The sequence below is a fragment of the Paramormyrops kingsleyae genome, chromosome 23 (genome assembly GCF_048594095.1).
Source record: "Paramormyrops kingsleyae isolate MSU_618 chromosome 23, PKINGS_0.4, whole genome shotgun sequence".
NCBI classification, from domain to species: Eukaryota; Metazoa; Chordata; class Actinopteri; order Osteoglossiformes; family Mormyridae; genus Paramormyrops; species Paramormyrops kingsleyae.
Window position 1 is genome coordinate 8,211,644 of NC_132819.1, and position 27,470 is coordinate 8,239,113.

Below are 27,470 nucleotides of genomic sequence, written 5' to 3' on the forward strand. Positions count from 1 at the left end.
GTGTCAATATCTGGTGGCCAGAGCCAACGGCGAAAGGTAGACTGATATCTACTGTAGACCATCCAAGTCCTTTTTATCTACCAGTTGGATCAATCGTCTGTTGGCTTCTCACAGACACTCTGTGATGAGAGACAGGCCTCAATTTTGTCTTATTGAATCTTGGCACCTGCAGCCCTCAACATTGTACCCCCAAGCTTCACACAACAGCTGGCTGGTGCCAGATGCAGTGATATGACAAACTTCTTAATGTTCTCATCAAAGGTAAAGTCTTCCTTTTATTGCAAATATGCATAATACAGCTCACTGACAAAACAGCTCTCTAAAAGGGCCAGACTCCTTGTCCACTGCAGGTTTTCATACTTGCTTTGTGTTACAGTTATGTACATAGACTAATCATCATTTTGACATTCATGTTATGATTCCGCTGATGGGTTTACTGATTCTCTAGATATGTCTAGGTGAATTAACTTTCTGATGCAGCAGAACTTCGGTATGTAATACTGCAATCCATACACTTATCCATTAATACCTGAAAACATCCCATAAATTTGCCTAGTACTGTGGCAACTGAAGTTAAATCCGAAGCTCTGCATTTCGTTGTCTGAGTACTTGCACTTTGTGTAAAGAGAATGAAGTTGAAATTAATCTACTGAAGGTCAACAGTCTTCACACTCTCGTCCTACTGACGCGCCACTCACAAGTCAAAGCCTGCATGGACATTGACTGCAGCTGTGTTCATAATAGGGCTCGGCACATTATCTGGAAGCTTCTTCATGAGTAGCTGGTCCAGCCTGAATGAAATGGAGATTGTCTACTGGGAATGCTGTCCATGAAGGTCCTCTGGCGGCTGCTGGATTAATGAGGTAAGAAGAGCAGATCCTACTAATTGGAGTCTCTTGTCAGCTGTCCGGCTCTCGAGCACAAATATCTTCCATTCCTCACTTGCAAAGGAACACAAAAGAAACAAGGAAATAGTGACCAAGACAGCAGAAAAGAACAGGCATCAAAGCTTGAAAAACCTTTCGATATTTTTAACAGGTGGCTCTTACTCAAACAGAGTAATGGGTACAGAAGGTCCTGGACCTAAGGGGACTGTGCCTAGCGTTCCTGGAAGACATGTTCATGTTCTGCATATTTATGATTGTGTTTTTCTTTTCATTTGGCTTTTGATTATTCTTTCTCTCAAACTCAAGTGGGGGAGCCTTAAAATAGAGCAAGGTATGCAGGGGTAGCTGATCTCATTTGATAAAACCTGAACAGCCACATTATTTTTGTTATGTAAATCTGAGAAACAAGACTGGAATGAAAGGGCCTATAAATAGCAGACAGCTCCCACCTCAGTGTGTGTGAGAGAGAGAGAGAGAGAAAGAAGGAGAGAGAGAGAGCGAGCAGAATGTCAGTCGAAAAGAAAATATTCCACATATTGATTAAGGATAGAATGATGATTTGCGGAGGGCCCTGAATTGAACTGCAAGGACATGTGTTTAATTGTTGTGCTACAGAAGTTCGGCAGAATGAACAGCAAACTGCAGCATTACCTGTCATCATTACTGACTTTACATTTGTTGTAATTCACTTTTCCTCAAGGCAATTGTCTTGGCAGGTGAAAAATAGTTAGTGTGCAAAAAGACACCAGACTTTTAACGTGTCCCAGCATCCCTGCAGGGGACACATGTTAACCTCAGCGGGCACCTGCTCATCTTACCAAAGATAAGAAACATTTTCCTTTCACTTATGAAAAAATTGAATTTTCTGTACATTTCCGGTCTAAGACTTTTCTTCTCTCAAATTTCCAGCTCCTCAAAACCACGCTGATCACAACAGCGTGTTTCTTTTGTTATGCGGAAAAGGCAAACTGCTGAATTACAAAGTGACTGGAAATTTTCATAAATTTTCAATCAGTGTGCCTCTTGCTTCCTATAATAACAGTACTTTGCTTTTTTAAGTACTAAAATGACTGTTTCACAATTGATTATAACCACGGTATGGATAGCCCTCATTTCTGAATGCAAATGGTGCACGGAAATCCCTTTAAATGTGCCGATTCACAGAGAATACAGGTAGCAGGTGCTGGCACTGAGATCAGTAAATACCGATGATTTGTAATACATGAGTAACACGACACACAGATATCCAATATGGCACAGAATTGTGTCTGATGAGCTCAGAAGGTGAACCTGCAGGGAAAATCATTTCAATGATGTGCTTATCAAAATATACTTTAAATGACTTTAGGGTGAATGTACCCCTTTAGGCCCCAGTGCTTAGGAAAGGAAGCAAAGGTGAAGTAAATGGAAAGTGAAATAACTGGCCATCATTTCAGAACTGTTTGTGATAGCAGGCTGATGATCATGTGACTTACAGTGATAACCCACTGATGATCATGTGACTTACAGTGATAACCCACGGATAATCACGTTACTTACATACACAATGAGAGTGATATGTCTTTACCTTTAAGGACATGCCACATGCGAGTGATTATCCATCCATCTTCTAACTGCTTATCATGGTCATAGGAGGCCTGTAGACAGCACAGGGCAGGGGTACACCCGGGTTGGGATGCCAGTCCATCAGGGGCACCAACTCACAATCACACACCATGGAAAACTCAGAGACTAACTATATGTCTTAAGACTGTCTGTCACACAGACAGAGGTGGGATTCAAAGCCCCCAGCCACAGTGGTGCAGTGGTGCAACCCAAATGTAGCCAGTTTAGGTCATATTTGGACTTGAAGGCAGAGTTGTGACCCGTAAATGTCACATGATCTGACAATAATTATCCTGCAGTTAGTGCCAATGGTTTTGGGTCGGTACCATGGTGAGGGGTCCATTCAGACGAATCTACCCTTCCCCGATCTACAACTATTACCTCCACTACCACCCCTCCAATTCTGACTTCCTTGTAGCACCACAGATGCCCCCCCCCCCCCCCCCCCAATGAGAATCTTGGGCCAGCCCATGAGATCTGTTCTAGCTCCCACTCAGGGCAAAGGAATACAATATAAATACTCCCCCCCCGGTGTACAGATGATGTTTGTGTGGTGATGTCGCGATATTTGTCAGGGCTGTGCGTGTTCTTGTGCAGAGCCTGGGTGTCGACTGCACATCACAAGGGAGAAATGCCTCCTCTAAAAATAATCCCTGTTTGCATATGTTCTGTTCTCTGGGTCACCAGGCTGCAGACCCTAGCGCTGTTAGTCTGTATTGTTCACAAGGCCTGGACAGAACAGACACTCACATGACCACTGACACAGTCATACGTGCATTCACGCTCACACACACACACACACAAACCCTCACTAAGAAGCAAAACGAGTCAGCTTGGACAGAGACAGAGGAAGGGATCAGGAAATATCACACATTACCATGTAGTATCTGTTTGCTTAGCCTTGGTGTGAGACATTACATTGCCTTCAGCTAGTTTGGCTCTAGCTATGGGCAGAATGGGCAGTTGCCACGGGCCCCCAAATTATCTGCATTGCGGAGGAAGTGAAACAATCGGGGGGGGGGGGGGGGGGCAAGTAAAGCTTTGCCTGGGGGCCCTGAAAAGGCAGAGCTAGCTGTAGTCTGCAGTTAGATTGTCATGTTCCTTTATAATTTATAGCAAGTGACTTCACTTCCAGATACAACATATAAACAAATTTGGACTGTTACTGTAGCTTTAAAAAACGCTGAATTGTGTGATTATATGGTTTCTTCTACAAGCACCCAAATCATTTTCTGAATGACATGCATTTCTGGACCGTGAATAATCTCCAGATTTCATGCAACGTACAAGAAATCTGAGCTGCTAAGGGCTTTTTATTGGATCCACTCCACCATACCTATGGAAGTACTTTATATCCACTTGGAGACCTGTGCTTTATATGTAAAATTAATATTCCTTAATAATTTTCAAATGCTCTGTTCATGATTGAATAATGGGTTCCGCTAAAATAATATGTAGGTCTAATAAAATGATTAACAGTAGCAGAGCTTGTGATTAGCAACAGTACAGACTATGACGTGTGTTATAAAGCACGATGCAAAGATTCAATTATTTCCTCTTGTAAACAAATGTGCCATAACCTAAAAAATGACATTAATGTTGGTGACCGCTGAGGTTTGCTGTAATGGGGGCATAATATGTACCACGACGGACAAAGCCAATGAACAACTTAGTAACTTCGGGGAAACGTGACTTCTGCGGTTCCCTGGTGCCAGAAACTCCAAACTAACACTAAGCGTTGAGGGTTCCTTTGAAAGGCACCTTCTCATAGTGGGATGGGCACCCCCACACATACGCGTAGAATGGGACACTATGTATGGTGAAACAATGTTCTCACATGTGTGGGAAACTCCGTCTCACGTGTCCCCACTTATAGGGGCCCTTAAATGGCACTGCATCATACTACACTGCATGAAATGTCATCATGTAGGGGTGGCACTTCATAATGGCACCCTTTTTCACTGGAAGGGTACCCATAGGGGCCACTTAGACCATTGTGAGGGCACCTTATAACGCACTGCGTCACATTCTCTCCATCAGCAGGGTACTCATTAAGACACTCTATCACATTTTCTTGGCCACATCATCATACTATCTCACATGAAGGGACACTAGACAGCCTATAGTGGCATATTTGCCTTTAGTGGTGTGTTGTCACCATGAGAGCACCTGGGCAGGTTCAGTTGCCCCCCTCCTTCTAGATTAAAGCCAGAAGTGTTGTTTAGACTGGAATAGCGATAAACCACGGCACTCTCTTCCGCTTGATTCATGATCAGTGTGTAAGTGGCCTGTTGACTAGGTACCAGACACCTTCTGGGGTTGTTCTTATAGGCCAGGTTCATGTATGACATGACACCACCTCGAAAAACTTCAGATCAAGACGTATGATTATGAGTTAAGCACCCACAACTGTTTTCCCATCTGACATACTCATTACATGTTTGACATTCACATAAATCACCTCAAATGCCACATGCACACTCATTTGTCAAACTATATAGTCATGTCATTATATGAAAAGTACACAGGGTGATCTGCGACTGCATACCCGTAAATTATCTGGTTAAGAATCACATAAACACTCAAAAAAGAAATTGAACTACTCAACCATCTGACTTGAGCAAAGAAAACTGAGAAGTATACCAATTTGTCTTTGATCCTTAATCATTAAATTAATGTAGGTATTCATCAAAATATACAAAAATCTTTAATTAATAATACCTAGTTGTGTCACCATTAATTTGAAGGCTGGCGTATCCTTTTTCATAGAAATGTTTACTGCATTGTACTTATGACATATTGTGTTTTAAACAGTTATTCTCTAGTGTATGTATGACTACATCACCGACTTCACACGCACTTCGAAGTGGGGAATTAAAACGCTCCTCGCCGGTATTGTCAACGTCATCTATATCAAATACTGCCATCTCCTGGTGAAGGCTTTTATTTTTAAAATAGCCGTATTCCCGTATACTGTTGATCTAATTTGTTTTTACCCGTTTGCAAAAAAGAAAGCAAGAAAGAAACAGCTGGTAATAACTCACAGCTAACCAGCTGGTAAATTGAACGGTGTGTTTACTGATGCTTCTATGAAATGTGCAGTGCATCAGAAAAGTAGATATTACTTTAGAGTACAGCCATATTAGCAGCGTGCGCGTCTATGCGTCACCGCAACCCCATTTCCGCTTTGAGGGCGACTTGTCAAAGCTCGGGGGCCATCTTGTTTCCCGTTGCAGTTTAAATAAAATAAATAATAGGCAGTGCTGGACCTCACTACGAAATCGTAGCGAAAACGGAATCGGTGAGTATGCCCACGCTTTCCTTTTGTCCGTCCCCGTTCATGTGCATGTATTGACGCAAGTCTCATTATATCGCCGCGTTTCGATCAGTTAAATATTTCTGTCCAATTGTCAATTGTTTTGGAAGATGAACGTAGGCGCCATTTCCCTCGCCGCTCTCTGAAGCGCTTATTGGTGGCCAGCGTTGGGGAGTAGAGGAAGTGAAGAAACTGTAGCACTGTGTCCGCCATGTTGGCTCTTTTTAAATGTAGGTTGTATTAGCTGTAGGAGCACTGATAGAGCCCGAATGGCGTTAGTTTCAGAACGACCTGAACTCTAGAAACCTTGATTGGTGGAATCTGGTCCGAGGTTTGATTGGTCTGAAGGACAGATCCAAACTTAATCTTTATTGGTTAGAGCGCCTTTCCACAGCTTTTGCAAATGTTTTAGGGAAACTTGCTTTTGATTATCACACTGTCTGTTGTTTCGGAGGATATATCTAATAATGCGGGGTGGCGGCACAAATAGCTTGCTGCAAGTGCCTAGTGCCTTTCCCCGTTGAACCCTATCTTGAGCAGGGTAGCTTAGCAGACGCCGCGTAAATAAACTTGTTCATTTTAATACATGAGATAACTTGGCTATTTTAAAACATAAAAAGCAGTACAAGGGGTAGGTGCCTTTAATAGCGATATCTGCTCTCGCTGTAAGCCTGTGTACTGCTTCTTTCACTCGCCAAACCTGGCTCCTTTCGGCATATCTTTTGTTTCCCCTGCTTTGCCGAAGCCCGGTGTAACCTGGTGCTACGCTTCACTAAATGCCGTGAATATTCGTGCAGAATAACGCTGGCAGGCTTACGGCTACGGCTGTGTGACCCCACTGCACTTCGCCAGCTGTTACGCCGAGAAACGACTGGCGACTGACTGAGGACATGTGCGGGTGTGAAACTTGAAGGTGGCCTTTTCCCACATCATTCCGTCCATTGTCGATATTAACTCAGTGTTCGGCGCAGCAGAGTTCATAGGTTTTAATGAAACGCCAATGGATATAATTTGATGGATGTGGTTGAAGTAACAGAGTTACCCTCGTTTTCCACGATGGAGCCACAAAGGGGAATTCGCCGGGGGACGGTGGGGGCTTTTATTTCTGTTATTACGCTGTTATCAGGGGAAAGGTGTCATATATATGTCATAGGAGCTTGCAGGGGAATGTCTGCTTCTTAAGGTGTGTATGTGTGTGTGCACGTGGCATGCAGCGATTATAATAATGCACGAAGCGCGCGCTCCGGCGCGCGGCTATAATGCTGCACATTATAACGCTGTCCGAGGGCATTATTAACCTATATATCAACGTAAAGGTTCCTGCATCCTCATACAGCCGTCAGAAGTTTTTCGCACTAACACACACACACCTTGTAATTTTTCCAGGCAGTCTGTGCAGAAGCTGTGAAACTGCCATAATAAAATGTGGTCCAGAGCTGTAGGACTTTTCTCTGAAATGACTTGTGTGACAAACTAGCAGCTGAATAGAGACCACAATGTACGGAGTGATCTCTGAATGAGTAATGTATTAACTAATTATTTGCTGCCCTGCTACCTAATAATATTCCAAGCTAGTCTCTGAAGTTTCCTTTTGTCAGATGTGTTTATGCCATGCATGATCTGTAAATTCAGTTTTATTCTCCACCCTTATGCTGTTCTTGACAAGCTGCATTCATTCTCCAGTGTGCTCTATTCCCACATTAAGTTGCACCCTGTTTTGTAGACTTGTGAACTGATCTTTCATGCTCTATAACTGCTGCAGTTTGCCGAGCTCAGTTAAAATGGCATCAAGAATGAGATTGATCATTAAGGGGTTTGTATACACATGTCTCTTTGGTCATTTTGGTTGTAATTCTTTTTGTTTTAGACTTTCCATTTCTGGTCAGCAGTGACACTTGTTTGATGTGTGTTTGATGTGAGCAGGGAGGTGAGGAACTGTCCACGTGAGCATGGATTTGTGTGCTCTGTCAGTGCTACCCGTCTGTCGACTTGTGCTGTATAATTTCACCTGAGAGGGAAAGTGTGCCCGTTTGTGCGGGGCGGGCGGCGTGCACATCTGTCTCTGTGCATCTGTTTCATCCTGTTCCCTGTTGAGCGGGCACGCCTTCTGCGGGAAGGTGAACCCGTCTATGCTGCCCTTGGCATCCGTCTTGGAGCTCTCCGAGAGGCGGAGTCCCAAAAGACGAATGGCCTCGCCGCCCCCCCCCCCCCCCCCCCTCCGCCATTGTGGACTCTCTGTCCGCTGTCGTCCTGTAATAATTAACCGGCCCGCTACCTGCATAACTGCACACTTCCAAAATAGAAAGGGATCATTTTGTTCTTTGCCTCTCTCTGGCTCCACCTCAGCGTCTCTGCCCTCATCTCGTTCATCTATCTCCTCCCTCTGTCCGTCTCTCTGTCCCCTCCCTCTATCCCTTCCTACTTCTGCTTGTGTGTGTGTTGTTTTTTTTTTTAAGCAGGTTGCTGCATTTCTCCTTATTGGTCTGCCTCGGGGGGGGGGACAGGGTTTGAAGCCCACAGCCATTCTGCTTTTCTCTTTTATATTATCTGTTACTGGTTTTCCTCTTGTATAGTTGGGCATTTTGCAGAAGCACCTCACGACATTGCCTTTGTGTGGCACCTAATCTGACGTGCTGATCTTCGTCTATGGTCATCCATGGACCTTTTCTCTCCCCTACACAGACTGGCTTTGTCTCCTGTACTTTAGCAGTGCGTCCTTAGTTCCCCGCCGATGGCCTCCCTGGCACGGTGCTGCCGTGACACCTCTCTGTTCCCAGTCACGCTCAGCCTGTGGAATGTGTCCTCAATTCCTTGATCTCTTCAGGTGCTGTACAGACTTGGTGTAACATGACATGCTCCCCTCAGGTTAAGTTTTAAGTGGATAATATAATGATTTTAATTGCTGGAAATTAATTTTCAGAAGACTGTTAAAGCATGCCAACTGCATAAAGGTAGCAGAATATAAGCAAGAAGACATGAGAATGACAAAACTTTGGATACTGCTCTCGCGGTCATGGTGACTACTCCTCCCCCCCTTTCTGAATTAGGCTGTCGTTGTTTTAGAGGCTGCAATCTTTGGCTTATGTTTTCCCTTGATATTCAGTGTTTCACCATAAAGCAGAACACAAGAGAGAGAGTCATTATTACATTAATCTAGTGGTTTCTGCATTTCACCAACAGCAACAGTTTTCTTTAACTGTTATACATTTATGGTATTAATGTAGTAATATGTCTATATGTCTGTAGACGCATAGTGTGTGTGTTTACCATTTTGCTACCCCTTTGGTATGACATAAAGGTCATCAGACCTAGAGATGTCCGGTACATTCAGACAGTTATAAAATTATGTTGTCACTGGGGATAACATTTGCCAAATACACCATCTGTCACTAATCGCCATAACGACATTCAGTGAACATCTCTAACTAGCTTTATGACTGACAGGCTGTAAAAAAAAAATATGCCAGGTACAAATGTGGTTATAGTTTATTGCGGGTAAATATCTGATCTGATTCCTTTAAGGAATAAAAAAAAAAAAATGAAGGGCATGATGAATTGACACAAACAAGCTGTTGTTCCTAATTGCAGTTGCAGGATTGTATTAATTTTGGCGTGTTGCTTTTGGTAAATGGTCAGGACTGTGGTCGTGTTGGTTTCTTGGAGTTTCAGCTCGTGGCTCTTCTCAGACACTATTTTTTTTTGCCATCTGCGCGGAAGGTGACCGTACCTGAAGGTGAGAAGTCGCTGAGCTCCTGTAAATAATCCCACTGCTGAGATCCGTCATAATACTGGTACAGAGACTGTTTTTTTAGGATTGTTTTTTGTTGTCATAGTCCTCTAAATGCTCCAGCTGAAATGAATGAAAATGTGGCGGCATCTGTGCTACCTGCGAAAATGTTTTGACCAATCTGGTGATGCAAGTGCGCGTGTGTTTTGAGGAAGATGGGGTGTGTGCGCACGTCTGTGTGTGTGCATGTGTGCGCGGAGCAATCTGATCCAGTGATCTGCTCGTCTTTGCTCTTTAAATCATGTGGCCACAAGATGCTGCCTCTAGCTGAGGCTTCTACCAGCCAGTCATAGGCAACGAGGTCATCTGCATCACAGCTGCGTCGTCCAATCAGCTGTGGAGAGGGGCGGGCCTTAGAGACATTTAGCTTGACATTGTAAATAAGCAGGGAACAGTTGTCAGAGAGCGTCCAGTTGTTTCCTATCTCTCCGTCTCACTATAAAGAATGACAAAGGAGCAGCAGGAGAGAGACGGCGGAGGCAGGCGCTTGCAGGCTCTGCTTCACCTTGCTGAGGTGCTTTATCATTTTTTATATATATATATTTTTAAACTTTTGTCTTTTTTTCTGCTCTCCTTTCTCTGTTTTCCTCTCTTCTCTGACTGACCCCTATCCTGCAGCTCAAGGTAACTTAAAACAGGAAGTTGGCTGCCGCTGAAGGCGAGGGGAGGGGGGTTGGTGGGTGGAGAAAGGGGAGGAGAGGGAGGAGACAGTGTTGAGTGATGGGAGGCACAGCCTGTTATAGGGCAGTGCCCTGCACCCTGATTGGTGGTGCAGCTGCTTGAGGGGTGGGACTTAAGCATCATGTAGCAGGCTGGATTGATAGCTTGTGAATGTTAAAGGGAAAGACTGTGGATTCTTTTTTGTGTGTGTCTGGGACTCTTCTGAAGCCCGAGCTGCTGCCGCTTCACCTTTTCTCTGCCATTTTTCATCTGTCCTCTCCCCTCCCCCCCCCCCAACCCATGGAGAGAGGCAGCTTGGGGGGGGTCAGCCGAAAGCCAAGCGGCAGGGGTTGCTCGGACTATGTGGCTCGGGCTGACCGGTCCCAAGGAGGGAAGTCGGGCAGAGGAGAAACAGGAGAGGGGTGTGTTTGGTGGGGGGGGGGGGGGGGGTTTGGTGCTCACTATGGCTGCAAGCTTCCAAGGCAGCGCACTGTCTTTTGTCTGCTTCTGGGATCAGGCTGTGGAGGGGGGGGGAGTGGAGTAAGGTGGAGGGACACTCTCCCTGTTGCCCCTGCGGTGAAGGAGACCTCCGGTGCATGCTGTGAAGGACACACGGTGAGTCTGACTGCAGTTGGTTCCTTGGGGTGGGGGTGGGGGGGGTATTGAGGTAGGATCGTCCGTGTTAGAATTTTCAGCCCTGTCGTCCTTTCTGCTTTTGCCCCCCCCCCCCTGTAATGAGTGTGAATGGGATGAGTAGGTCTCTTTTTCTGGGACAGCTTGGCCACTCACACCCTCTGCTTTTCTCCTGGGGGGTAATCTGAGCTCAGCCCTGAGCCTCTCAGCCGTCCTGCACAGTGGCGGCTCCTCTGATGATGGCACATGCCCTTGGTCTGTTCCCACCCCCGCGGTGTTTTTTTTTTTTTTTTTTTTTTTTTTGTCAATATTTGCGATGGGGAAACGAAGTGAGAGGTTAGGGAGCAGCCGGGTCCTGCTGCCGAAATGCCAGTGTGGGCACATGAGGCGACCCGTGCCAGGATGGGTGCCCTGAAGAGACTCACCTGACGCCCGTGCCCACTGGCAGACCGCTGCCATGTGCTTCTTTATGACAGGTGTGTACACGTGCACCTGACGCCCGGGTCCCCCCACCCTGCCTGTGCACGCCGGAGAAGGCAGTGGGTCCCACTGCGCCAAAGCTCGGCCATGCGGCCCGGAACAGTAGCTGTGTCAGGGGACATAACCAGTGACAGCCCCAGGTCGGCACACGGGCGGCAAATGGCCCGTTTTCGAGGCATCCCTGGGTAAGGGGGGGGGGGGAGGGGGTTGCACTTAGGCCGCCTCCTACTCTGTCTCCAAACTAATTGAAAGTTTCCATCTGTGCCATTAACAATATGGCGTGGCGACAAGAGACTGTCTTGCTAAATATAGCACTGTGCTACAGTCCTTGCTGGCAAATCCCTGTGCGCATCGCTGTTTGCATAAGATTTGAATATAATTTGGACCACATACTGTACAGTGTGTTAAGGGCCACAAAAGCGAAATGAACACAGTTCTGTATTGCGCCTCCCCCTGTCAGCAGCTCTGGTTTTCTCTCGCTCTCTTTGTGCAGCATGTTAAGCTGATGGCTGCTTTGTTTTGGTTTCTATCCGTCTCTCTGGCTCCCTCCGGCCTGTTTCGGCTGTAAAATTTCCCCTCCCTCTGTGACGGTGATGTCAGTGGCTGTGCATGGGACAGGATGAAGGTCGTAGGAGGGGGAGGATGACCCCATGATGGGGGGGGGGGGGGGGGATCTCGTTTAGGTTTAGCGACCAGTCCTGGAAAATATCAGCAAGGAATCCTGGGGCTCCCAACTTCTCCCCCCTCCAGTGACCTTGAGAGAAGAGTGACCTGATGAGGGACCCAAAGTTCGCAATGGCAGTTGAGTGCTACACTGGGCGGGGGTGGTGGGGGGGGGGGGGCAGTGGGCAGTGGCTCATGCACGGACATGGTGCTGACTGCCGGTCCCATGGAAAGTAGGGAGTTTCTAGCTCAGTTAATCCGTAACGCGCTGCACGCTGCTGTTCCCGTTTGCCTGGGTAGATCATTAACGAGCACAATGAGCCGGTCTGTTTTGTGAGCTCCCCCCCCCCTTTCCGGGCACTGAAGTGACACTCACCTTTTTTGTTTAGCTTTCTATGTCAGGTTACTCACCCCCTCGATAGATGTGTGATCCTGTGAGTTATGGCGGTGAACATGGCTTATAGTACCTTTGTTTTTTTTTTGCTGGTGTAGAACAAGGTCTTCCCTCCTCTATAGAAGAATTTTGGGGAAAATAAAACATGGATCAGTTGGGAGCACGTTCTCCTTGAGTGACGTGGCCGCTTCGAGCTGCTTCCTGTCTTAATTTCATACAGTTACAGAACAGACTCATCATGTCAACAAAGCTCTGAGTTTTAACCCCAAAGTTCTCCACTGACATCCTGCTGACGGAAGGGCTGTAAGTGCATCTCCGTGACGACGGGACTGGCCTTGATGCATGCATCCCTCTCCCCGTATCAGTATTGCACCCCAACCCTACACCTGAGACACGCCGATCACCAGTCTGCCTATACAGTTTCACTTGTTTCACCCGTCATGGAGAAACGTGCCGGCTTCGTGCATCGCCCAGGCTCAAGCGGCTGTTGGCATTGTCCACCGCCGCTTCCTTCTCCTGCTGTCTTATCTGCTCCCATCTCCCGCACTCCGGATGTGACAAAGGCTGGGTGAACGGCGCTCTGAAAGGGGAGGCAGGGAGCAGAGGACACAGAGACCGCCAGCGGCCATCTACCTGGCCGCCGCACAAAGAGTGTTCTGTGCCGGTGTCCAGCGAGTGGACGCATCCGCCTGACCAGAAGGCTGGTGTCTGGGGTTGGGTTTCTCCAGGTCCCACTGCGAGGGTCACTGTTCCCAACCGGGCCGGTAGAATAATGGCTTTGCATGTAGCTATGTAGGCAAAAGAGAGGGAGACAGAGAGAGAGAGAGAGTGGTGTGCATCGCTTCACTTCACTCGTCACCGAAGTTAGGTAAGTTTCCCACTGAATCTAGAATTAGCCAACAGCTATATAAGGAGGGTGATTAAATTATAGTGTTGTGCTAAAATAGCGAAAAGTATCCGTACTTCTAAGTGCTGCCGGATTCTCCGGCACAGCGGTCCGGATGCCCTCGTGCTCTGTACTCCCGTGCAAACACGTATGCGATCTCGTGATCATGTGTTCTTCGGTGTGATTCATGGGGTCCAGCGCCTGGGTGATCCTCCGAGGTGCATTTCGTCTGGCTTCAGGGCCACGGGATGGCCGGACCAAACCATTCAGAATGAAGGCACGATTGGTCCCGTCCGGCTGGGCGAGGCTGTCCTGCAGACGGCTTTTGAATTTAATGCTGAGCTAGTCGGCACTTTTGTAACTAAAAGCTCTGTGTGTGTGTGTGTGTGTGTGTGTGTGTGTGTGTGTGTGTGTGTGTGTGTGTGTGTGTGTGTGTGTGTGTGTGTGTGTGTGTGTGTATCGGTCATTTAATGTCTACAGCTTCAGTCGCTATCGTCCGTGTTCATTGGTTTATCTGGCACTCTGTACTTACCCTGGTCTTTTCTGACAAATTCCTATTGTATATTTTTATTGTTTTGCTCCAGATGACATTACTCACTGACAGGAATTAGTGACACATTGTGGTAACGCGCACTATCAGCTCAAAAATGACCTGCAAACTTGGACAGAGGGAGAGGTCACAGGGGTCAAAGGCCGCATTGACACATTCAGAGTTTGCTGACATGGTTGATGCATCGTTTGTTTACCTTCCTCGCCCGTCTCCCCCAGCTGTGACAGTCCCCGCGCTACACGCATGGTAATACGTAGCAAATCTGCTAATTATCTGGGACTGTCATGTCCACTCAGCAGTGCCTTTGGGGGGCGCTGTCTGGGCTGCCCTTCCCTGCCGCTGCCATTCCACTAGTTTCTGGTCCACGGTACTTGTTGTCTCGCCTGTCTACTTGTGTGCTGTCATCTTAATCCGCTTTCTATATTGTTTCTACTGCTTTTGCCTGTTTTTGTTTTCTGTTCTGTTTCGCTTTCCCCTCTTCCTGGCCCCTCCAAACACACAGAGTCCTCTTCAGCTTGGCTTTGTTTGTTTTCTCACCAATTGATTTTTTTTTTACTTTTCTGCATCAAAAGCTGCCTGCTCTTCTGTTTTCTCCCCTTTTCTTCCTCTCTTATTGCCTCTGTTTCGCTCCCCCTCTCCTCTCCTGCACTCCTGCCTCTCCTTTTCTTTGTCCCCTGCCAGGTTTTCTTCATCTCTCACTTCTCTGCTTCAGACCTAACTCTTGTCTCAGAGAGGCGGTGAGGTAGAGGTAGTGAAGGAGAGCTTCAGCAGTGCAGGGTTCAGGCTGGGGCTTCAGCAGTGCAGGCTGGGACAGGCCAGCTGGAATTCCTGCCATGCCATAGTAATCAGGCATTGGCTCTCACGTGTGTGTGCATGTGTGCGTGTGTGTGTTTTCTGCTTTGTTTGAATACAGCTTGAGAAAATGTCCCCAGATCACATCATCTGGAAAATAGCTGTGTGAGAAAATCACCATAAAACAAGCATCCTTCAGCTTTCTCCACTTTTTTTTTCTCCAGTAACTTAAATTACTAAGTTTGCAAATTTTGTAGAATTGGAGTCGACTGGGACGTTTGGTTCACCTGAGTGTCAGTGGGAAGATGGACAATGGAGCGTGCGATAGGGAGGGTGTCGGAGTCATAGTCAGCTTTATTAATTCGCACTTGCACAGCCAGATGAGGTAGCAGGCTCTCCTAGTGCAAGAACGGCACAAAGTGATAGTGTTAAAAAGAGCCTAGAATAAATAGCATGTAGTGTGACAGTGTCTCTAGCACGGCGTCGTACATTCTGTGCCATAGATATTTAACACCAGCATTTTTTTTTTCCTTTGGAGTTCATTCTGATTTTTGCCTGTTGTGTACCGATGTCTGTTTTTGCTGGAGAAATTGGCTTTAATCTCCTTCCTCAGGGGTCCAGCAGGCGGGTGGGATCCGAGAGCGGTGGCCCGCGAGTGCTGGGGTGTGTGGCTGCGTGTCTGACCTTCCCCCTCCCACAGGATCCAGCATGTCGGCAGAAAACTTCGCAGCTGCCAGCAGCGATGCCCAGCAGAGCTTGCAGTCCTTCTGGCCTCGCGTGATGGACGAGATCCGAAACCTCACTGTGGTGCGTTCCTCTAGCGCTCTGTGGCACTCACGGGGCCGGCTGTCCTGGGGTGGGATGCTTTTGTCACCTGGCTTCACCCCCCATCATCAAAGCACTGCTGCATCATTCTGGGGTCTGTATCACGAAGTTAGCAAGATAACTTGTTGGATTTATCTTGACTTACATTTAGCCCAGACTACCTTAAATCCAACAAGTTAAGGTAGTCTGGGCTAAATGTAAGTCAATGAAGATAAAGTGCACTTAAAGTGGGGTCCCTTAAGTCTGACAAGTTATCTAGCTAGCCAACAAATCTCACATTGTGATACAGGCCCCCATGGTTCCCTTCTACACACACACAGACACACAGAGACACACAAACAAACGCTGAATTTCAGGAGTGTACCCAAGCAGCCCATCGGCTGCTCTGAGCTCGTTTGATAGGGTTTGACTTCCTCTGGGAACATGGCGTCCTGCTCTAGGGCCTAACGGCCTTTCCCGCGGACCACAGTGCCACAGTCCCACAATCCCTGCTGGGCTGAGATTCAGCACGGCAGCCAGCTGCCAGATCATCCCTTCAAGCTAATTAACTCTTATGTCAATGAGTTAAGTCATATGATTGGTAGTAGACTATTATCTTCCTTTGATGACCACAAATACGTACTTTCATTTTCATCCTCATCTGCAACTCCTTAATTTGCCTGTGTGTGCTTTAGTGTGGTGTAGCAGGAAGGTGCCCAGATCTGTGGGCTCCAGTAGGGGGTCGGAGCAGCACACGTCGCTCTGTGTGCGTTTGGTTTTAACTTGGTGCGAGTGTGTGCGCATGTGAGACGCTCCCTTACCACCGCACCCCTGTCTTCCAGAAGGATTTCCGTGTCCAGGAGCTGCCTCTCGCCCGCATCAAGAAGATCATGAAGCTGGATGAGGATGTGAAGGTGGAGGCAATGGCCTGCAGGGGGTGCTGTTGGGGGGGGGGGTGGGGGGGTCACTGGAGTCCGTCTATGGGCGGCACAGTTTTTCTGTGCCAGTCGATAAAGGACGTTGATTATATTTCCTAAATCCATCCAGCCACAGGCCGACCGGGCTTTCCCGGCAGCTGGAATAACCTGTAAATCGGCGGGGCCGTTACGGTCACACAGCTTTCCGGCTTGTAGGATGGGGCGGCGTGGGGGTGTTTTCCCTGGCTGGGAACCCCCCGGCCTGCCAGCCTGGGAGTCAGGTCCCCAGCATTACAGGGTATACTAGAGTAGGGTATACCAGAATAGGGTATACCCATCGTCAAGACATCCCAAAATAACCACCATCTTAAGCAGAACTGGGACTGTACTGTCCAGCCTGGGACTGTGAGGTAATTAAGGGCTTGGGGGGGTGGCGGCAGACTGTGTGTGTGTGTGTGTGTGTGTGTATGTGTGTGTGTGTGTGTGTGTGTGTGTGTGTGTGTGTGTGTGTGTGTGTGTGTGTGTGTGTGTGTGTGTGTGTGTCATTTTTTTGGTTCCCACAAAGGGAAATTCAGTTTCATAAAAATCTGTAATTCCATAAGTCTTCTATCTTGTTTAATCAGGGTTACAGTTGTCTTAGTTGTGGTAAAGGATTTGCCCGTAAGAATGAATGGAGAGTCCCCACAAAGGTATGAATATAAGTGTGTGTGTGTGTTTTTTATTTTTTTTTGGCGCACGCTGCCGCTGACCCCCACCCTGTCGTGTGTGCCCCCCCCCCGCTGACCCCTGCCATGTTTCCTTCAGATGATCAGTGCTGAGGCTCCGGTTCTGTTTGCCAAAGCCGCCCAGATCTTCATCACAGAGCTCACCCTGCGGGCCTGGATCCACACCGAGGATAACAAGCGGCGCACCTTGCAGGTGAGCGACCCACCGCCCCCCCCCAGGTCACTCCGTGCGGATGCATCTCCTGCTCCTAGCCGGATCTCCCAGCAGCACCACTGTGACCCACTTTCCCCAATGTCATTTTGCCTTCGCTCACACTGCAGCTGTGCAGTGACATGGATCCCGAAACGGGCTGGCGATGTGCACACTGCTTATTCCAAGGGAAGGTCCTCTCTGCCCTGCCTGCCACTGCTGCAAAGTCTAGCATGGAGGCTCGGACTTATACAGCCGCACATAGCTATCAATAATGTATTTATTTTGTTCTTTTGATAGAGAGCGTTGGTAAATCCTCTGAGCGCTCTGTTTCCAGAGGAGCGCCGTCACGGGATGTCACCGTTACTATTATCTGCCTCGGGAACTCTTTTGTGGAACGTCGTGCTCGGAAAATTCAGTCTGATTCCGGGACGCATGTAGATGCGTAGATTCCTGAACACTCTCGTCAAATCTCATATCGCCCGTGCCGCCTTTGCTGAGGACGTGTTTGCCTGCCGTCGCCCTGTCAGAGATACTGTAACGTGCTCTTGAATCCCGATACGCCGCCGAGTCGCGCGCCTCTTAAATCATTTAATGTTTAATGCTGAATGATGATCAGAGAGCAAAGGAAACGTCTACTTCAGATGAGCGGATCTCAGACTAAAGCTGTGAGCTTTCTATAAGTTAAACGTCTCTGTGGCTCCTGTTTACTTTCGGATTTCATTTTGCTAAACAGAAGAGACTCTCTCTCTCTGTGTGTTTGAGCTTCTCGTATGTCTGCGGCTGTTACTGTGATAACGAATGAGCTAATTAGGAATCCCAGTTTAACTGCAATGGGAGCACAGGCGGTATGATCTTGCTGCAGGCTCCCATTTCGGCCTGTGACATCCCTGTGTGTGGAGCGCTACGGGAATGCTCCCCGCCCAGCCGCGCTGTCCATCGCTCTCATCCCCAGCGTGTGAATCGAGCGGCGTGAGCCCCGCTCCCGCACACGCGCCTGTCCGGATCGCACCTGCCAGCCAGCGCCTATTGTGAAGGCCGCACGGCAGCCGGTGTCGTCACGACAACGCTCATCAATAGAGCAGCTGTGGACGTGACCCCTCAGCCACAAATATTAATCACAGTGCCAAAAATAGGCATTACATGGAAAGGGGGTGGGGGTAACTTGAGTCAATATCCTGTGGAAAATGCCATCCAGATGGGGGTGGGCAGTGGAAAAGGTGGAGGGCAGGAATAGGGAAGGAGGTGCTATTTTGGCCTGATGATGGCAATGTCGGGCTGGTTCAAAACAAAAAATCAGGGAGCCTGATTTCTCCGATGATCCCCCCCCTCGCTCCCCGGTTAATGTACAAAATGTTATGCAGAGTTCCACAACAAAATAAGTGCGGACAAGAACTGGAAATGGCCTCTCTCTCTGTCTCTCTCTCCATACATATACACACACACATATATTTAACGAACCCTGTCTGCTGAGAAACGGGCACAGAAAGTATGTGTACTCAGCAGAAAAAATACAGTGGGTTAATGATTACAGTCTGATGCGAAGCACAGGGGCCAGCAGAGGACCTTAGTGGGGCTTTTGTCTGACCTAAAGTAATTTAAACAATGCAGCAGAACACAAAGGAGGTATCTCTGCTCACTGTAACTGTCCCCTGCCACGCGCTTTTATCCTACATCCAGTTACAGTTAGCTACCCAGTGGGTTACAGTGTGAGTACCTCTCGGATGGGGGGGGGGGGGGCTCGTTGGCTGTATCTGATTGGCTATACCTCATCTTCTCCCCTCCTGTAGAGGAACGACATCGCCATGGCCATCACCAAATTCGACCAGTTCGACTTCCTGATCGACATCGTCCCCCGGGATGAACTGAAGCCCCCGAAACGGCAGGTAGGTCTTGCATCAGGTCCTCGAACTTAGTGCATGTCTCCCGGAAGTGTGAAAGGCCAGTCCAGCTGACCTTTTGCAGTACCTGCACTGGGAGCTCGGGGGCGCTGTAAACATCCTTGACTGGAAGCTGAACGATAGCTGCCAGAGCTTTCAGTCGGATGTTTGCAGCGTCCGGCTCCCCATAACGACCACTGCGTGACTGTGACCGTAACTGTGACCATGACTGTAGCAGTGCTGTAGTAAGTAATTTTACGCCAATGGGATAATGATGTGAGAGACCCCGCTGGTCACTTGTGACCCCAGGCAGGCTGTAAGGATGGAGGTTAGGGGTACCGAAGGAGCCGAAGAGCATGACGCCCCCAGGCTGTGGCGTTGCCGGTGCGCTCAGGCGTGTAAACATCCTACACTCTCAGCTGTGGCATGGCGGAGCTGGGAGAGGGCTGTTTACGCTCCTTGCCGCAGTGACCCTGCTCGCCGTGACCCAGCACGCCGCTGCTGGCAGTTCTTTTCCGTGTCGGTGCTTTCCATCATTGGCGTAGGACACTTTCGCCTTCTGGGTATTCCGAGCACCCGTTGCCGGTTCTGTCACGTGAGCCGTAGGGAACTCGCGATCTGCGAGCGCCTGTTTGCGTGAGGGTCTTGCCTCCTGAACCATACCCCCGGCGGCCATCGCAGGAGCTTCATAGGACTCCCGACATTACTTATTTATCCGTTGCTTCCCTATAGAATTTCCGAGCTGGAATAATTCATGTGGTTATAATGGACTGATCACCTTTTACCTTCTCTCTGTCTGCCTGCTTGCTCCTCCTCTGCTCCTGGTCCGCGCGTCCCCCCCGCAGGAGGAGGTGCGCCAGTCGGTGGCCCCCGCCGAGCCGGTGCAGTACTACTTCACGCTGGCCCAGCAGCCGGGCGCCGTGCAGGTGCAGAGCCAACAGCAAGGCCAGACGGCCACGCCCACCGCCACCACACTGCAGCCCGGCCAGATCATCATCGCCCAGCCGCCGCAAGGACAGGTAGTGCCTGCCCGTATCCGCGTGTGCGCTGTGCCACGCATGCACGAAAACACACGTGTGCGCATTAGCACACCGACCTCCAAAACCACAGCTCTCAACATGTGTGGTTCCGGCATGTTCCGCCTACCCTTCGCAGTCTCACAGGCTTACAGACACGACATTATAAATTAACCCCCTCCCCACCTCGCTCTGCCATCGTTCTCTGTAACTGCTCCATTGTAAGGTCTTGTCAGACATGCCCTTCGTCTCCGTATGCGACCAAGTTTGTCTGTCTCTCTCTATCTCTCCCTCATACTCTCACTCTTGCTCTGCTGGTTGGTGTTCAGTACACACAAAACACACCACCTGTGCTGGATTGTACTCAGTACTTGACAGCAGTGTGTACTGGTTGGTGTACTGTACACACAGCAGTGTCTGTCTGTGCTGGATTGTATTCAGTACTTGACAGCAGTGTGTACTGGTTGGTGTACTGTACGCACAGCAGTGTCTGTCTGTGCTGGATTGTACTCAGTACTTGACAGCAGTGTGTACTGGTTGGTGTACTGTACGCACAGCAGTGTCTGTCTGTGCTGGATTGTACTCAGTACTTGACAGCAGTGTGTACTGGTTGGAGTACTGTACGCACAGCAGTGTCTGTCTGTGCTGGATTGTACTCAGTACTTGACAGCAGTGTGTACTGGTTGGTGTACAGTACGCACAGCAGTGTCTGTCTGTGCTGGATTGTACTCAGTACTTGACAGCAGTGTGTACTGGTTGGAGTACTGTACGCACAGCAGTGTCTGTCTGTGCTGGATTGTACTCAGTACTTGACAGCAGTGTGTACTGGTTGGAGTACTGTACGCACAGCAGTGTCTGTCTGTGCTGGATTGTACTCAGTACTTGACAGCAGTGTGTACTGGTTGGTGTACTGTACGCACAGCAGTGTCTGTCTGTGCTGGATTGTACTCGGTACTTGACAGCAGTGTGTACTGGTTGGAGTACTGTACGCACAGCAGTGTCTGTCTGTGCTGGATTGTACTCGGTACTTGACAGCAGTGTGTACTGGTTGGAGTACTGTACGCACAGCAGTGTCTGTCTGTGCTGGATTGTACTCAGTACTTGACAGCAGTGTGTACTGGTTGGTGTACAGTACGCACAGCAGTGTCTGTCTGTGCTGGATTGTACTCAGTACTTGACAGCAGTGTGTACTGGTTGGAGTACTGTACGCACAGCAGTGTCTGTCTGTGCTGGATTGTACTCAGTACTTGACAGTAGTGTGTACTGGTTGGAGTACTGTACGCACAGCAGTGTCTGTCTGTGCTGGATTGTACTCAGTACTTGACAGCAGTGTGTACTGGTTGGTGTACTGTACGCACAGCAGTGTCTGTCTGTGCTGGATTATATTCAGTACTTGACAGCAGTGTGTACTGGTTGGTGTACTGTATGCACAGCAGTGTCTGTCTGTGCTGGATTATATTTAGTACTTGACAGCAGTGTGTACTGGTTGGTGTACTGTACGCACAGCAGTGTCTGTCTGTGCTGGATTGTACTCAGTACTTGATAGCAGTGTGTACTGTACGCACAGCAGTGTCTGTCTGTGCTGGATTGTACTCAATACTTGACAGCAGTGTGTACTGGTTGGTGTACTGTACGCACAGCAGTGTCTGTCTGCTGGATTGTACTCAGTACTTGACAGCAGTGTGTACTGGTTGGTGTACTGTACGCACAGCAGTGTCTGTCTGTGCTGGATTGTATTCAGTACTTGACAGCAGTGTGTTTACTGGTTGGTCTACTGTACGCACAGCAGTGTCTGTCTGTGCTGGATTGTATTCAGTACTTGACAGCAGTGTGTTTACTGGTTGGTGTTCAGCATGGGCATCAGTGTCTGGCTCTCTTTTCATTGGGTGGTGTTCAGTACGGAATGCAGTCTCTGGCTCTCTCTGCTGGATGGTGTTCAGTACATGACGCAGCGTTCCTTCCTTTCCCTGCTACTTAACGCAGTGTCTCTCTCAGTTTGATCTGAGGTGTGTGTGTGTGGTGGTGGGGGGGGCGGGGTGGGGGGCGTGTTCGGGGTTGCTGACTGTCAGAGTGTAGCACTGGGGCTGCTGCAGTTGCCTGCATGCTCCCAGACCACCCTGTGAGGGGGGGGCTCATCGCCAATGGGTCGGAATGCTCACTGACGGAGCAGCCGTCATGCCCCCGTTCAGGTGGGTGAGATCCAGCCCATCATTCTGGCCAATATTATGTTTAATATTGATTAATTATAAAGAGTTAAACGTAGCACACAGAAGGAGAGAATTCATACCCGCTGGCTTCGCACGTTTCGCCAGCTGAAGTGGAACTGGGCAAATTAATCACTGAGTGAACATGCTGCTAAATGCATATTATAATGCATAATCATACATTTACTTATATATTTTGTATTGCCATTTTAACCCCAGAGTTGTGAAATGCAGAGAGGGAGGAACGTGGGGCCGTGAGGGGACTTGGCAGAGAGGGGGCGCTGGAGTGCTCATGGCTTACTGCTGCGTCACACCGCCCTGCCCGCTTTGCCCGCCTGTGTCATGCAGCACGTGTGTGTGTGTCTGTGTCTATGTGCGTGTCTCTGTCTGTGTTCGCGTCTCTGTCTGTGTCTATGTGCACGTCTCTGTCTGTGTCTATGTGCGCGTCTCTGTCTGTGTCTATGTGCGCGTCTCTGTCTGTGTCTATGTGCGCGTGTGGCCTGGCCTCTGTCTCGCTTGCTCTGTATTGAGCTCCTCATCTATCGTCTCACCGCCCTGTATCCCCTCCATGCCAATCAGCACTTTCACTGCTTATAAATGCCATTATGTGCATGGATGTCGGTACAAGGCCTGCCGTCCGACACTGGCGATGCTGGGATCCGCTGTCATACCCCAGAGCGTATGCAGGAGTTCTCGGAAAGACCGTTTGAATCCTCTGTATAGTTTGCGGTGGCCGATACACCCTACTATTCCCTGCTCTTCCCTACCGTTTCCTCATGTTTCTTGGTGTTTGTGTTTAATGTGCCCTATTAGTCATTTCCCAGTGTAGTTTTTTTTCAGTTGTTCTTTTTATTTGTAGTAAAAATGTCCTAATTGTTTGTAAAGTTCTCTCCAGTCTGAAACAGGGGTCCACCTTCACTGTACAGTAAGTGAAAGTGTGGACGAGCTAAGCACAGTGATCCCAAAGCCTGCACCGTCTCCTCAGTGTCTCCCCTGTTAGAATGGCACACATTTAAATACAGTGCAGCCCTTGCCATAGCCATCGTTCTCAGCTGGTTCCATGCATCGTGACGTCATCCCCAACACTGGCTTGGCCCGTGTACCGTGAGGCTACTTCCAAGCTGCGGTTTCCATGCTGCCTCTGTCTGTCTGTGTGCGATGCATGTGCTGGCTGTCAAGTAAAGCTCTTGCGCTCTCTCTCTCTCTCTCTCCCCTCTCTCGCTTTTGGCACGTGTCCCTCCCCAGGTGTTGCAGGGGACCACCATGCAGCAGCTCCAGCAAGTACAGGTAGCCCAGTCACAGGCCACGCCCATCACGGTAAACACGAGAGACACGCCCCCCTTCTGCCCAACATGCCACACCCACTTTACCCAGAGTCCTCTCGGGTGTTACCGGTGAAGAGTGGGTGATGCTGAAGGTCCTACATCACACCGGAAAACGATAAAAGGCGACATAATAAACAGCCTTCTGTTGCCATCGCTGTAGCCAGCTTTATTTTAGAGAACTTCAACCCCCCCCCCCCTCAGTTCTGAAAACCCCCGACTGTTCCTCAGGCTTTAATGTGGCTTCATGCTCAGCTCTTCCTGGGGGCATGGGGGGGTCATCAGTGTGTTTGTGGAGAGCCTAATCTCCCCAGGTCATCGTCGCTACACTGCCGTTACAAGAGGTCTTACTCTGCGGCCCAGTAATTAATTAAGTCCTGTATCCAGTGACATTCTCAGAAGGTACCGGATCGTCTGTCCCTGTTCCGTGACCGGGCCAGTGCTTGGGTCACAGACAAATCGAGGTGTTTGGTTTTCCCCCTCCCACATTGGTGTTATTTTCTCCGCATGTTTTGGATTTCATGTGCGCTGTCCAAGCTGGGGGGTGTCAGCGCGGACGCCCCCGCGGCCCCAGTGTGTTACGGTCATGCTTATGTCACTCCCACCTTTTTGTGGCCCCGCCCCTGTTACCCAGAGTGCACCGGTAACGATGCAGGTGGGCGAGGGACAGCAGGTGCAGATTGTGCAGGCAGCACAAGGGCAGGCGACTGCGCAGCCGGCCGGGCAGACAATGCAAGTCATGCAGCAGATCATCACCAACACTGGGGAGATCCAGCAGATTCCGGTGAGGGGGGCCGGAGGGTGAGAGGGTAGGGGAATGAAGCAGTTAGTGACGGCAACTATTTTTTCCGCAATCACTGGCTTTTAAATAGGTTAAACAGAAACGTGTAAAGCAGTGGATTAGTTTGCCACCATTTTGGTTCAAAATTTTTTATCTGAACAGCTAGCCTGACGTCAGTGTTTCTGCCATGGTTTGTTCTACTCTGCTGCACACAGCCTATAGTTTCTATCATTCCAGGGATTTAGTACACTTAGGGCCCTCATTCCCAGACAGCTCCCCTATTGCGCACTTAATTTTGTCTCCCCCTGGTGGCACTGTGCTGCAGGTGCAGCTGAACACTGGCCAGCTGCAGTACATCCGTCTGGCACAGCCGGTTTCTGGCACGCAGGTCGTCCAAGGACAGATCCAGACGCTGGCCACCAACGCCCAGCAGGTGAGGCACACCAGTGCAGGTCTGCTGAGGATACCATCTGCCGCCTCTGAATGCATTTCGAAATGTTTGAATAAATCCTTCAGTGCTGCTGTCACCCCGTAACACCGTGTTTGTAGATCACAAGTGCTTTGTTTTTGTTTTGCAGTCAGTGGACATTTTTTGCATAGAATTTTAGGTTTCTTTTTTCTTTAAGGTGTCGCAGATACTTCTATATGCTCCGCCTTTGCACCAGACATTAGACAGTTTGGTATTTTTTTCCCGATCAGTTGAGGTTTGCTGAAGCCCATGGCTTCTGTGCCACAAACACTGTGTCTTCTGTGCTGTCCCTGGGGTGGGGGGCAGTGGGGTGGCAGGTTTCTGTAATGCTTTTGTGACCTGTGACCTGCTTTTGTGACCCCCCCCCCCCAGATCACGCAGACAGAGGTGCAGCCGGGACAGCAGCAGTTTAACCAGTTCACAGACGGCCAGGTAAGGCAAAGCAGAGACCCGGGGGGGGGGGGGGGGGGGGTGTACAAACTGAATACAATCCAGCACAGACAGACACTGCTGTGCGTACAGTCATATGCAGGGATCTGTTTGCTTTTGAAAAACTCCAATATAATAGTTTGTTTAAAAAACCATGGATATAATTCAGGTTTTTATTTTAAAAGTTTGCAATTAATTATTTGTAGATAATTTGTTTGTGATTTGTTCATCACTGCGTTCTTAATGATGCTCCAGATGAGGCCCGGGTATGACCCTGGGTGCCCCCCCCCCCCCCATCCCATGGCCCATGCTTCTAACATTCGCCACTTACTTCCACAGAGCTATAACAATGCCCCCCCCCCCCCAAACCCTCTCCTGTCAATCTGCGTTTCCCTCCTTAAATCCCAGTCATCACCCCTTGCATTAGGGAAGACGGCTGCATGACTGACAGCAGGAGCGGGGGGGAGCGGGGGGGTGCCACTATGCAGCTAAAAATAACCCTAAATTAGAGGTGCTGCGTGTAGCCCTGTACCCTTCAAGCACAGCTACTTGCCCCCCCTCTCTGAGTTGCCTTTTCCGTCTGTAATCGATCTAATGTGGGATCAATCCATCCCTGCATGCGGCACCCTGGTCCGCTGCACCGAGCTCCTTCTGGCAGCCCCTCCTCTTCCTCCTGTGGGAATGCGAGTCGGGGGTGTTCATCAGAGCCTCTCTCCTCTGCCACCGCAGCAGCTCTACCAGATCCAGCAGGTGACCATGCCGGCGGGACAGGACCTCACGCAGCCCATGTTCATCCAGTCCACCAGCCAGACGGCGGACGGTCAGGTGACCGCGCAAGTTAGCGCAGACTGAAGCCCCTCCCAGTGACCGGAGATAACCCGCAGCGCAATAACACACTGGTCTGAACCCCCACCTCATAGACCAAAGCCTGCTCATCCGAGTCCAGCTCAAACCTGCCCCCAGCTTCTTAGCCACCCCCCCACACACACCTGTGTTTGGTCAGTGTCTTTTTCCTCTTCTATCTGCTGTCCCTTTGGCTGTTGACTTCCGTGACTCCACCTGTCCCCATCGAAGTGTACAAACGTACCATGCCAACTGTCACGCTTCCATTTTATTGTTATAAAGCGATTGAGCCATAAATGTGATTTGAAAAAAACAAAACAAGGAGCATTGTAAATTCCACTGTGAGATTCACTGTGATTCTTAAGACATCAGTTGTGTTCCCATTGTTTACACTACCTAGTGCGCAGGATAAGCCTGGTCTCATGGAGGTCTGCGTGTGTGTGTGTGTGTGTGTGTGTGTGTGTGTGTGTGTGTGTGTGTGTGTGTGTGTGTGTGTGTGTGTGTGTGTGTGTGTGTGTGTGTGAGTGTGTGTGTGTGAGTGCACGCACGTACGTGCGTGCGTTCGGAGCGCTACATCTTTAAGATCTTTTTGCGTTTCACTTTATGCCGTAAAAACCTTCCTCTGGACCAGGTAGCAGATCAGGAATACTGCCATCCATTCTGGAGGCATCCCCGTCTCTCATCTCATTCTCTCTCTCTCTCTCTCACTTTCCTGCTCCCTTCCGAGTTGTGTAAAAACACAGCCTGTCCAGGAACAACGTTTTTATACCATCGTTTCATTTATAAGAATTCATAAGTGTAACGTAGATGTTTTTTTCTTAGTATTGTAATTTTTCCCGAAATTTATTTGCCCGTTATTGTATGATAACTATTGATCTTGTTGTTTTGCATGTAGTTAAAACAGCCAGCATGATATGCAATAGATAGGTACCGATATTTTTTGTGGTTAATTTTTGTAAGCAAAGTTATGTTGTGAGAAAACGAAATAAATAATAAAAATGTCGACATTTCCTGATTTGTGGCTTTGTCCGGTATGTGTAATGTGTTGTGAAACCTTATATATATTTGGTACTTTTAGGACGGGTGTTTTCAACTTGGGGTAGTATCATCTGGGTAAAACAACCCGAGAGATGGATACGGGGGCCCTACCGGTCTTGGGGGTCTCTGTTATGAAGGTCACACTGCGCGTGGAGCCTGAACACGTGCTGTGCCCCCCAAGCAGAATAATCATTTGGGA

The 27,470-nt window shown here is 48.9% G+C and overlaps 1 protein-coding gene across 9 annotated transcripts; it reads left to right on the forward strand.

The window, feature by feature from the left end:
- The first annotated feature begins 5,521 nt into the window (after positions 1-5,521).
- nfyc (nuclear transcription factor Y, gamma) lies at positions 5,522-27,248 on the forward strand. 9 transcript variants are annotated; one of them, XM_023832100.2, is made up of 12 exons: positions 9,369-10,109; positions 10,773-10,870; positions 15,354-15,460; positions 16,300-16,371; positions 17,179-17,292; positions 19,080-19,175; positions 20,015-20,188; positions 23,635-23,706; positions 24,346-24,495; positions 24,818-24,925; positions 25,334-25,393; positions 26,120-27,248. In XM_023832100.2, exons 3-12 carry the CDS (start codon positions 15,362-15,364, stop codon positions 26,240-26,242), a joined length of 1,068 nt encoding a protein of 355 aa, XP_023687868.1. In that variant the 5' UTR covers positions 9,369-10,109; positions 10,773-10,870; positions 15,354-15,361; the 3' UTR covers positions 26,243-27,248. The 9 variants fall into 9 exon arrangements, with proteins under 9 accessions (XP_023687870.1, XP_023687873.1, XP_023687866.1 ...); XM_023832102.2 differs by lacking the exons at positions 9,369-10,109; positions 10,773-10,870 and adding an exon at positions 5,522-5,793 and having other exon boundaries at positions 16,303-16,371; XM_023832105.2 differs by lacking the exons at positions 9,369-10,109; positions 10,773-10,870 and adding an exon at positions 5,525-5,793 and having other exon boundaries at positions 23,635-23,676.
- Positions 27,249-27,470: the final 222 nt, after the last annotated feature.